This window comes from Lampetra fluviatilis, unplaced genomic scaffold (genome assembly GCF_964198595.1).
Source record: "Lampetra fluviatilis unplaced genomic scaffold, kcLamFluv1.1 SCAFFOLD_1223, whole genome shotgun sequence".
Classification (NCBI taxonomy): Eukaryota; Metazoa; Chordata; class Hyperoartia; order Petromyzontiformes; family Petromyzontidae; genus Lampetra; species Lampetra fluviatilis.
Window position 1 is genome coordinate 12501 of NW_027621670.1, and position 12957 is coordinate 25457.

General features: G+C 61.0%; 1 protein-coding gene across 1 annotated transcript in view; it reads left to right on the forward strand.

Annotated features, from left to right (window-relative positions):
* TRAF4 (TNF receptor associated factor 4) overlaps window positions 1-12755 on the forward strand; it is a gene marked incomplete at its 3' end in the record, with an annotated part of 22188 nt that extends 9433 nt beyond the window's left edge. Inside the window, exons 4-8 of the mRNA XM_078885734.1 lie at window positions 5153-5314; window positions 5980-6141; window positions 7546-7701; window positions 8954-9067; window positions 12583-12755. Coding sequence (XP_078741860.1) covers window positions 5153-5314; window positions 5980-6141; window positions 7546-7701; window positions 8954-9067; window positions 12583-12755 — 767 coding nt within the window. The remainder of the gene's footprint in view (window positions 1-5152; window positions 5315-5979; window positions 6142-7545; window positions 7702-8953; window positions 9068-12582) is intronic.
* Between the last annotated feature and the right edge of the window lie 202 nt (window positions 12756-12957).

The window sequence follows — 12957 nt, forward strand, 5'->3', positions numbered from 1 at the left end:
ACCCACTCCACCCACCACCCCACTCACTCACTCACCCACCCACCCACTCACTCACTCACACACCCACCCACCCACCCACCCACCCACTCACCCACCCACCCACCCACCACTCACTCACTCACACACTCACTCACTCACTCACACACCACCACTCACACACACCACCACCAACTCACCACCTACTCACCCACCCACTCACCCACTCACACACCCACCCACCCACCACTCACTCACACACTCACCACCACCCACCCACCCACTCACTCACTCACTCACCCACCACCCACCCACCCTCACTCACCACACACTCACTCACCACTCACACACTCACTCACTCACCCACACCACCACCAACTCACCACCTACTCACCCACTCACCCACCCACCCACCCACCCACTCACCCACCACCCACTCACACACCCACCCACTCACTCACCACACTCACTCACCCACTCACCCACCCACCCACTCACCACACACTCACCACACACACACCACTCACCACCCACCACCCACCACCCACACTCACCACCACCCACTCACCCACCCACTCCCACCACCCACCACCACCCACCCACTCACTCACCCCACTCACCACCACTCACTCACCACACCTCACCACCACTCACCCACCTACTCACCACCCACTCACCACCCACCACCACCACACCACCACCCACTCACCACCCACTCACCCCACACCCACCACCACCCACTCACCACCCACTCACCACCCCACCACCACCCCACTCACCACTCACCACCACCTACTCACCACCCACTCACCACCCACCACCCCCACTCACCACCCACTCACCACCCCCCACCACCCACTCACCACCCACTCACCACCCACTCACCACCCACTCACCACCCCACACCCACCACCACCCACTCACCACCACTCACCACCCACCACCACCCACCACCCACCACTCACCACCTACTCACCACCCACTCACCACCTACTCACCACCTACTCACCACCCACTCACCCACTCACCCACCACCCACTCACCCCACACACCCACCACCACTCACCACCCACTCACCCCACTCACCCCACTCACCCACTCACCACACACCCACCACCTACTCACCACCCACTCACCCCACTCACCCACTCACCCACTCACCCACACACCCACCACCCTACTCACCACCCACTCACCCACTCACCCACTCACCCACTCACTCACACACTCACCACCCACTCACCACCTACTCACCACCTACTCACCACCCACTCACCCACTCACCCACTCACCCACACACCCACCACCTACCACCACCCACTCACCCACTACCCACTCACCCACTCACTCACACACTCACCACGTACTCCCCACCCACTCACCCACCCACTCACCCACTCACTCACCACCACCCACCACCCACTCCACCCACCCACCCACCACCCACTCACTCACCCACTCACCCACCCACCACTCACCCACCCCACTCACCCACTCACACACCCACTCACCTCACTCACACACTCACCACCCACTCACCACACACCACCCACCCACTCACCCACTCACCCACCCACCCACCCACCCACCCACCCACTCACTCACCCACACACCCACCCCACCACCCACCACCCCACCCACCCACTCACTCACTCACACACCACTCACTCACACACTCACTCACTCACCACAAACTCACCACCCACCCACCCACCCACTCACTCACTCACCACCCCACCCACCCACCACACACACACACACCACACCACCCACCCACCCACCACCACCCACCCACCCACCACACACTCACCCACTCACCCACCCACCCACCTCACCACCCACCCACCCACCCACCCACCCACCCACCCACCACCACACTCACTCACCCACCCCACCCACCACTCACCACTCACACACCCACCCACCCACCCACACACCCACCCACCCACCCACTCACCACACACACACTCACCACCACCCACCCACTCACACACCACCACCCACCTCACCCACCACCACCCACACACCACCTCACCCCACACACACCCACCCACCACCCCACACCACCCACCCCACCTCACCCACCCACCACACACACACACCACCACCCACCCACCCACCCACCCACTCACACCACACACCACCCACCCACCCACCCACTCACTCACCACACACACTCACCACACTCACCACACACCCACCCACTCACCCACACACTCACCACACTCACCACCACACACCCACTCACCCACCCACTCACCCACCCACACCACCCACTCACCCACTCACACACCCACCCACTCACACACCACACACACACTCACCCACACCCACCCACTCACCCACTCACTCACCACACACCCACACCACACACTCACCACACAACACCACTCACTCACCCACACACCACCACACTCACCCACCACTCACCCACCACACCCACTCACACACCCACACCTCACACACCCCACTCACCACCACACACCCACTCACCCACTCACCACCACCACCACACCACCACTCACCACCCACTCACCCACTCACCACCACTCACCACCCACTCACACCCACTCACCCACCCACCCCACTCACCACCCACTCACCACCACCACTCACCACACCACCCACTCACCACCCACTCACCACCCACTCACCACCCCACTCACCACCCACTCACCACCCACTCACCACCCACTCACCACCCACTCACCACCACTCACCACCACTCACCCACCCCACTCACCACCCACTCACCACCCCCACCACACCCACCACTCACCACCCACTCACCACCCACCACCACCCACACACACCACCACTCACCACCCACTCACCACCCACTCACCACACCTCACCACCCACCACCACCCACTCACCCACTCACCACACACCACCACCCACACACCCACCACCCACTCACCCACTCACCACCCACTCACCCACACACCACCACCACCCACCACACCTCACCACCCACTCACCCACTCACCCACTCACCCACCACCACTCACCACCCACTCACCCACTCACCACTCACCCACACCCACTCACCCACACCACCCACCACCCACTCACCACCCACTCACCCACTCACCCACACACCCACCACCACTCACCCACACACCCACCACCACACCCACCACTCACCCACCACTCACCCACTCACCCACTCACTCACCACCACTCACACACTCACCACCACACCACCACCACACCCACCCACTCACCACCCACTCACCCACTCACCCACACACCCACTCACCACCCACTCACTCACACACTCACTCACCCACTCACACACCACTCACCCACTCACTCACCCACCCACTCACACACACACTCACCACCACTCACCCACCCACTCACCACCACACTCACCACACCCACTCACTCACACACTCACCCACTCACTCACCCACCCACCCACACACCCACTCACCACCTACTCACCACCCACTCCTCACCACCTACTCACCCACTCACCCACTCACTCACACACTCACCCACTCACTCACCCACCCACACCACTCACACACTCACCACCTACTCACCACCCACTCGCCACCCACTCACCACCCACTCACCACCCACTCACCACCTACTCACCCACTCACCCACTCACCCACACACCCACCACATACTCACCACCCACTCACCCACTCACTCACCCACCACTCACACACTCACCACTCACCACCACTCACACGTACTCACCACCCACTCACCACTCCCACCCTCACCACCCACTCACCCACACACCCACTCACCCACCCACTCACTCACACACTCACACCTACTCACCACGTACTCACCACCCACTCACCACCCTACTCACCACCCACTCACCACCCACTCACTCACACACTCACCACGTACTCACCACGTACTCACCACCCACTCACCACCTACTCACCACCCACTCCTCACCACCTACTCACCCACTCACCCACTCACTCACACACTCACCCACTCACACCCACCCACCCACTCACTCACACACTCACTCACACACTCACCACGTACTCACCACCCACTCACCACCTACTCACCACCCACTCCTCACCACCTACTCACCCACTCACCCACTCACCCATCCACCCACTCACTCACACACTCACCCACTCACCACCCACTCACTCACTCACACACTCACCACCTACTCACCACCCACTCACCACCTACTCACCACCTACTCACCACCTACTCACCACCTTCTCACCACCCACTCACCACCCACTCACCACCCACTCACCACCTACTCACCACCCACTCACCCACCCACTCACCACCTACTCACCACCCACTCACCACCTACTCACCCACTCACCCACTCACCCACCCACTCACCCACTCACTCACCCACCCACTCACCACCTACTCACCACCCACTCACCACGTACTCACCACCTACTCACCACCTACTCACCACACACTCACCACCTACTCACCACCCACTCACCACCCACTCACCACCTACTCTTAATCAACACCACCTCACCACCTACTCACCACCACCCTCCCTCCTCCCCCTCTCTCCCTCCCTCCCCTCCCCCCTCCCTCCCTCCCCCCTCCCCCCCCTCCCTCCCTCCCTCCCTCCCTCAGCCCTCCCCCCTCCCTCCCTCCCCTTTCCCCCTCCCCTCCCTCTCTCCCTCCCTCCCCTTTCCCCCCTCCCTCCCTCACCCCTCCCCCCTCCCTCCCTCCCCCCTCCCCCCCCTCCCTCCCTCCCTCCCCCCTCCCCCCTCCCTCCCTCCCCTTTCCCCCTCCCCTCCCTCTCTCCCTCCCTCCCCTTTCCCCCCTCCCTCCCTCACCCCTCCCCCCTCCCTCCCTCCCCCTCCCCTCCCTCTCTCCCTCCCTCCCCCCTCCCCCCTCCCTCCCTCACCCCTCCCCCCCCTCTCTCCCCCACCCCTCCCCTCCCTCCCTCTCCTCTCCCCCCTCTCCTCCCTCCCCCCCCCTCCCCCCTCCCCCCTCCCCTCCCTCTCTCCCTCCCCCCCCTCCCTCCCCCACCCCTCCCCCCCCCCTCTCTCCCCCACCCCCCCCTCCCTCCCCCACCCCCCCCTCCCTCCCTCCCTCCCTCCCCCCCCCCCCCCCCTCCCCCCTCCCTCCTCCCCCTCCCCCCCCCTCCCCCCTCCCTCCCTCTCCTCCCCCCCCCACACCCCCTCCCCCCTCCACCGCCCAGGCCCACCTGGCGCGCTGCCCCCTGGCGCTGCTGCCCTGCCCCCACGGCTGCCCCGCCCGGCTGCCCCCCTCCGAGCTGCCCTCCCACGCCAAGTGGGAATGCCCCAAGCGACGGGCACGCTGCCCGTTCTGTCAGAGGGACTTCAGCGGGCACGAGTACGAGGTGGGGGGGTGGGGGGGTGGGGAGGTGAGGGGTGGGGGGGGGGGTGGGGAGGGGGGGGGGGGGTGGGGGGTGGTGGGGTGGGGGTGGTGGGGGTGGTGGGGGTGGGGGGGTGGGGAGGGGGGGGGGTGGTGGAGGGGGTGGGGAGGGGGGGGGGTGGGGGTGGTGGGGGTGGGGGGGGTGGTGTGGGTGGGTGGTGGTGGGGGGGGTGGGGGGGGGTGGTGGTGGTGGGGGGGGGGTGGGGGTGGTGGGGGTGGTGATGATGGTGATGATGGTGGTGATGGTGGTGATGGTGGTAGTAATTGTGGTGGTGGAGGTGATGGTGGTGGTGGAGGTGATGGTGGTGGTGATGTTGGTGATGATGGTGGTGATGATGGTGGTGATGGTGGTGGTAATGGTGGTGATGGTGGTGATGGTGGTGGTGATGTTGGTGATGATGGTGGTGATGGTGGTAGTAATCGTGATGGTGGTGGTGATGGTGATGTTGATGATGATGGTAGTGATGGTGGTGATGGTGATGTTGATGATGATGTTGGTGATGATGTTGATGGTGGTGATGTTGGTAATGGTGGCAGTAATTGTGGTGATGATGTTGACATTGACGATGTTGTTAGCGATGCTGGCTCTACCTCTGACGGTGGCTGCCCCTTGCCGCGTGTGTGTCCCAGGCTCACCGTAGTAGCTGCCCTCTCGAGGCGCTGCCCTGCGAGAACAAGTGCGGGGCACAGGTGGCTCGCGCACAGATCACTGCCCACGCTGCCCTCGCCTGCCCCAAGCGCACACTCGCCTGCCCTCACTGCCAGAGAGACTTCCTGTTCGAGACGCTGCAGGTACGGTGGTGGTGGTGGTGGTCGTGGTGGTTGTGAGTCAGTGAGTGGCTGAGTGAGTGGCTGGCTGAGTGAGTAAGTGACTGAGTGAGTGGCTGAGTAAGTGACTAAGTAAGTGAGTGAGTGACTGACTGAGTGAGTGGCTGAGTGAATGAGTGGCTGAGCCAGTGAGTGGCTGAGTGTGTGAGTGGCTGAGTGAGTGAGTGGCTGAGTGAGTGAGTGGCTGAGTGAGTGAGTGGCTGAGTGAGTGAGTGACTGACTGAGTGAGTGAGTGGCTGAGTGAGTGACTGAGTGAGTGAGTGGCTGAGTGAGTGACTGAGTGAGTGAGTGGCTGAGTGAGTGAGTGACTAAGTAAGTGAGTGAGTGACTGACTGAGTGAGTGTGTGAGTGAGTGAGTGGCTGAGTGAGTGACTGAGTGGCTGAGTGAGTGACTGACTGAGTGAGTGGCTGAGTGAGTGAGTGACTGACTGAGTGAGTGTGTGGAGTGAGTGAGTGGCTGAGTGAGTGACTGAGTGGCTGAGTGAGTGACTGACTGAGTGAGTGTGTGAGTGAGTGAGTGGCTGAGTGAGTGAGTGAATGAGTGGCTGAGTGAGTGGCTGAGTGAGTGGCTGAGTGAGTGAGTAAGTAACTAAGTAAGTGAGTGACTGAGTGAGTGTGTGAGTGAGTGAGTGGCTGAGTGAGCGGCTGAGTAAGTGACTAAGTAAGTGAGTGAGTGAGTGACTGACTGAGTGAGTGGCTGAGTGAATGAGTGGCTGAGCCAGTGAGTGGCTGAGTGTGTGAGTGGCTGAGTGAGTGAGTGGCTGAGTGAGTGAGTGGCTGAGTGAGTGAGTGACTGACTGAGTGAGTGAGTGGCTGAGTGAGTGACTGAGTGAGTGAGTGGCTGAGTGAGTGAGTGACTAAGTAAGTGAGTGAGTGACTGACTGAGTGAGTGTGTGAGTGAGTGAGTGGCTGAGTGAGTGAGTGACTAAGTGGCTGAGTGAGTGACTGACTGAGTGAGTGTGTGAGTGAGTGAGTGGCTGAGTGAGTGAGTGACTGACTGAGTGAGTGAGTGGCTGAGTGAGTGACTGAGTGAGTGAGTGGCTGAGTGAGTGAGTGACTAAGTAAGTGAGTGAGTGACTGACTGAGTGTGTGAGTGAGTGGCTGAGTGAGTGACTGAGTGGCTGAGTGAGTGACTGACTGACTGAGTGTGTGAGTGAGTGAGTGGCTGAGTGAGTGACTGAGTGGCTGAGTGAGTGACTGACTGAGTGAGTGTGTGAGTGAGTGAGTGGCTGAGTGAGTGACTGAGTGGCTGAGTGAGTGACTGACTGAGTGAGTGTGTGAGTGAGTGAGTGGCTGAGTGACCGAGCAACAATAACCCTCCACCCCTGCTGTCACCCCTCACCCCCCCTCACTCCCCCTCACCCCCAGAGCCACCAGCAGCAGTGCCCCCGTGTGCCCGTGCCCTGCCCCAACCGCTGTGGGCTGCCCCGCATAGCTCGCGAAGAACTGCCCTGCCACCTGAAGGAGGCCTGCGCCACCGTGCACGTGCCCTGCCCCTTCAAGGAGGCCGGGTGCAAGCACACGGTGGGGGCAGCGGGGGGCAGCGGGGGCAGTGGGGCAGTGGGGGCAGGGTACACTCATTCACTCACTCACACACTCACACACACACACTCACCACACACTCACTCAAGTGCACGTGCCCTGCCCCTTCAAGGAGGCCGGGTGCAAGCACACGGTGGGGGCAGCGGGGGGGCAGCGGGGGCAGTGGGGGCAGTGGGGGCAGGGTACACTCACTCAGCCGTTCACTCGCTCAGCCACTCACTCACACACTCACTCACTCAGCCACTGACCCACTCAGCCACTCACATACTCACTCACACACTCACTAGCACACTCACTCACTCACACACTCACTAGCACACTCACTCACTCACACACTCACTCACACACTCACTCACTCACACACTCACTAGCACACTCACTCACTCACTCACACACTCACTCACTCAGACACTCACTCACTCACACACTCACTCACTCAGCCACTCACATACTCACTTACTCACATACTCACTCACACACTCACTCACACACTCACTCACTCACATACTCACTCACACACTCACTCACCCACTCACTCACCCACCCACCCACCCACCCACTCACTCACCCACTCACTCACCCACCCACCCACCCACCCACTCACTCACCCACCCACCCACCACTCACCCACCCACCCACCCACCACTCACCCACTCACTTACTCACCCACCCACCCACTCACTCACTCACTCACCCACCCACCCACCCACTCACCCACTCACTCACTCACTCACCTACTCACCCACCCACCCACCCACCCACCCACTCACCCACCCACCCACTCACCCACCCACCCACTCACCCACTCACTCACCCACCCACCCACTCACTCACTCACCCACTCACTCACCCACCCACCCACTCACCCACTCACTCACTCACCCACTCACCCACCCACCCACTCACTCACCCACTCACCCACCCACCCACCCACTCACCCACCCACTCACTCACCCACTCACTCACCCACCCACCCACCCACCCACCCACTCACTCACTCACCCACCCACCCACTCACCCACCCACCCACCCACTCACCCACCCACTCACCCACTCACCCACCCACCCACCCACTCACCCACTCACCCACTCACCCACCCACCCACCCACTCACCCACCCACTCACCCACTCACCCACCCACCCACCCACTCACCCACTCACCCACTCACCCACGTGTGTGTGTGTCTGTGTGTGTGTCTGTGTGTGTGTCTGTGTGTGTGTCTGTGTGTGTAGTGCCACAGGGTGGCGATGTCGCGGCACCTGGAGGAGGGCATGCGAGCTCACCTCTCCATGACCTGCTGCCTCGTGCAGCGGCAACGCGCAGAGATGACGGAGCTACGCAGGCAGGTACAGTAACTCACCTCACCCCTCACCCCTCACCCCTCCCCTCTGCCCCTCCTCCCCCCTCACCTCCCTCCCTTCCCCCCCTCCCGTCCCCTCCCCCCTCCCCTCTCCTCCCCTCCCCCCCTCTCTCCTGCCCCCCCTCCCCTCCCTCTCCCCCCCCCCTCCCGTCCCCTCCCCCCTCCCCTCTCCTCCCCTCCCTCCCCCTCCCCCCTCCCCTCTCCTCCCCTCCCTCCCCCCCTCTCTCCTGCCCCCCCTCCCCTCCCTCTCCCCCCTCCCCCCCCCTCCCCCCTCCCCCCCCCTCCCCTCCCCCCCTCTCCCTCCATCCCCTCCCTCCCCCCCCCTCCCCTCCCCCCCTCTCCCTCCATCCCCTCCCTCCCCTCCCTCCCTCCCCTCCCTCTCCCCCCTCCCCCCCCCTCCCCTCCCCCCTTCTCCCTCCATCCCCTCCCTCCCCTCCCCCCCTCTCCCCCTCCCTCCCCCCTCTCCCCCTCCCTCCCCCCTCTCCCTCCCCCCCTCCCTCTCCCTCCATCCCCTCCCTCCCCTCCCTCCCTCCCTGGCGTGGTGATGTAGTTGGTGGTGTGGTTGATGGTGTGGTTGATGGTGTGGTTGATGGTGTGGTTGATGGTGTGGTGGTGGTGTGGTGTGATGGTGTGGTGATGGTGTTGATGGTGGTGATGATGGTGTGATGATGGTGATGATGGTGATGTTGCAAGGTGGAGGAGCTCTCCGTGTCGGTGACTGGCTGTCTGCTGTGGTGGTGTTGGTGTGGTGTGATGGTGTTGATGGTGGTGATGATGGTGTGATGATGGTGATGGTGGTGATGTTGCAAGGTGGAGGAGCTCTCCATGTCGGTGACTGGCTGTCTGCTGTGGTGGTGTTGGTGTGGTGTGATGGTGTTGATGGTGGTGATGATGGTGTGATGATGGTGATGGTGGTGATGTTGCAAGGTGGAGGAGCTCTCCATGTCGGTGACTGGCTGTCTGCTGTGGTGGTGTTGGTGTGGTGTGATGGTGTTGATGGTGGTGATGATGGTGTGATGATGGTGATGGTGGTGATGTTGCAAGGTGGAGGAGCTCTCCATGTCGGTGACTGGCTGTCTGCTGTGGTGGTGTTGGTGTGGTGTGATGGTGTTGATGGTGGTGATGATGGTGTGATGATGGTGATGGTGGTGATGTTGCAAGGTGGAGGAGCTCTCCATGTCGGTGACTGGCTGTCTGCTGTGGTGGTGTTGGTGTGGTGTGATGGTGTTGATGGTGGTGATGATGGTGTGATGATGGTGATGGTGGTGATGTTGCAAGGTGGAGGAGCTCTCCATGTCGGTGACTGGCTGTCTGCTGTGGTGGTGTTGGTGTGGTGTGATGGTGTTGATGGTGGTGATGATGGTGTGATGATGGTGATGGTGGTGATGTTGCAAGGTGGAGGAGCTCTCCATGTCGGTGACTGGCTGTCTGCTGTGGTGGTGTTGGTGTGGTGTGATGGTGTTGATGGTGGTGATGATGGTGTGATGATGGTGATGGTGGTGATGTTGCAAGGTGGAGGAGCTCTCCATGTCGGTGACTGGCTGTCTGCTGTGGTGGTGTTGGTGTGGTGTGATGGTGTTGATGGTGGTGATGATGGTGTGATGATGGTGATGGTGGTGATGTTGCAAGGTGGAGGAGCTCTCCATGTCGGTGACTGGCTGTCTGCTGTGGTGGTGTTGGTGTGGTGTGATGGTGTTGATGGTGGTGATGATGGTGTGATGATGGTGATGGTGGTGATGTTGCAAGGTGGAGGAGCTCTCCATGTCGGTGACTGGCTGTCTGCTGTGGTGGTGTTGGTGTGGTGTGATGGTGTTGATGGTGGTGATGATGGTGTGATGATGGTGATGGTGGTGATGTTGCAAGGTGGAGGAGCTCTCCATGTCGGTGACTGGCTGTCTGCTGTGGTGGTGTTGGTGTCGTGTGATGGTGTTGATGGTGGTGATGATGGTGTGATGATGGTGATGGTGGTGATGTTGCAAGGTGGAGGAGCTCTCCGTGTCGGTGACTGGCTGTCTGCTGTGGTGGTGTTGGTGTGGTGTGATGGTGTTGATGGTGGTGATGATGGTGTGATGATGGTGATGGTGGTAATGTTGCAAGGTGGAGGAGCTCTCCATGTCGGTGACTGGCTGTCTGCTGTGGTGGTGTTGGTGTGGTGTGATGGTGTTGATGGTGGTGATGATGGTGTGATGATGGTGATGGTGGTGATGTTGCAAGGTGGAGGAGCTCTCCATGTCGGTGACTGGCTGTCTGCTGTGGTGGTGTTGGTGTGGTGTGATGGTGTTGATGGTGGTGATGATGGTGTGATGATGGTGATGGTGGTGATGTTGCAAGGTGGAGGAGCTCTCCATGTCGGTGACTGGCTGTCTGCTGTGGTGGTGTTGGTGTCGTGTGATGGTGTTGATGGTGGTGATGATGGTGTGATGATGGTGATGGTGGTGATGTTGCAAGGTGGAGGAGCTCTCCGTGTCGGTGACTGGCTGTCTGCTGTGGTGGTGTTGGTGTGGTGTGATGGTGTTGATGGTGGTGATGATGGTGTGATGATGGTGATGGTGGTGATGTTGCAAGGTGGAGGAGCTCTCCATGTCGGTGACTGGCTGTCTGCTGTGGTGGTGTTGGTGTGGTGTGATGGTGTTGATGGTGGTGATGATGGTGTGATGATGGTGATGGTGGTGATGTTGCAAGGTGGAGGAGCTCTCCATGTCGGTGACTGGCTGTCTGCTGTGGTGGTGTTGGTGTGGTGTGATGGTGTTGATGGTGGTGATGATGGTGTGATGATGGTGATGGTGGTGATGTTGCAAGGTGGAGGAGCTCTCCATGTCGGTGACTGGCTGTCTGCTGTGGTGGTGTTGGTGTGGTGTGATGGTGTTGATGGTGGTGATGATGGTGTGATGATGGTGATGGTGGTGATGTTGCAAGGTGGAGGAGCTCTCCATGTCGGTGACTGGCTGTCTGCTGTGGTGGTGTTGGTGTGGTGTGATGGTGTTGATGGTGGTGATGATGGTGTGATGATGGTGATGGTGGTGATGTTGCAAGGTGGAGGAGCTCTCCATGTCGGTGACTGGCTGTCTGCTGTGGTGGTGTTGGTGTGGTGTGATGGTGTTGATGGTGGTGATGATGGTGTGATGATGGTGATGGTGGTGATGTTGCAAGGTGGAGGAGCTCTCCATGTCGGTGACTGGCTGTCTGCTGTGGTGGTGTTGGTGTGGTGTGATGGTGTTGATGGTGGTGATGATGGTGTGATGATGGTGATGGTGGTGATGTTGCAAGGTGGAGGAGCTCTCCATGTCGGTGACTGGCTGTCTGCTGTGGTGGTGTTGGTGTGGTGTGATGGTGTTGATGGTGGTGATGATGGTGTGATGATGGTGATGGTGGTGATGTTGCAAGGTGGAGGAGCTCTCCATGTCGGTGACTGGCTGTCTGCTGTGATGTTGTGATGATGGTGTGATGGTGTTGATGGTGGTGATGATGGTGTGATGGTGTTGATGGTGGTGATGTTGCAAGGTGGAGGAGCTCTCCATGTCGGTGACTGGCTGTCTGCTGTGGCGCATTCCGGACGTGTCGCGGCGACTTGCTGAGTCCAAGAAGAGCGGCGATGAGAGGGAGCTGCTGAGTCAGCCGTTCTACACCCACCGGTACGTGTGGGTGAGCGTGCGGGTGAGCGTGTGGGTGAGTGGGTGGGTGAGTGAGTGGGTGGGTGAGTGGGTGGGTGAGCGTGCGGGTGAGTGGGTGGGTGAGTGGGTGCGTGAGCGTGCGGGTGAGTGGGTGGGTGAGTGGGTGCGTGAGCGTGCGGGTGAGTGGGTGAGTGTGCGGGTGGGTGGGTGAGTGGGTGGATGAGTGAGTGAGTGGGTGAGTGGGTGGGTGGGTGAGTGGGTGGGT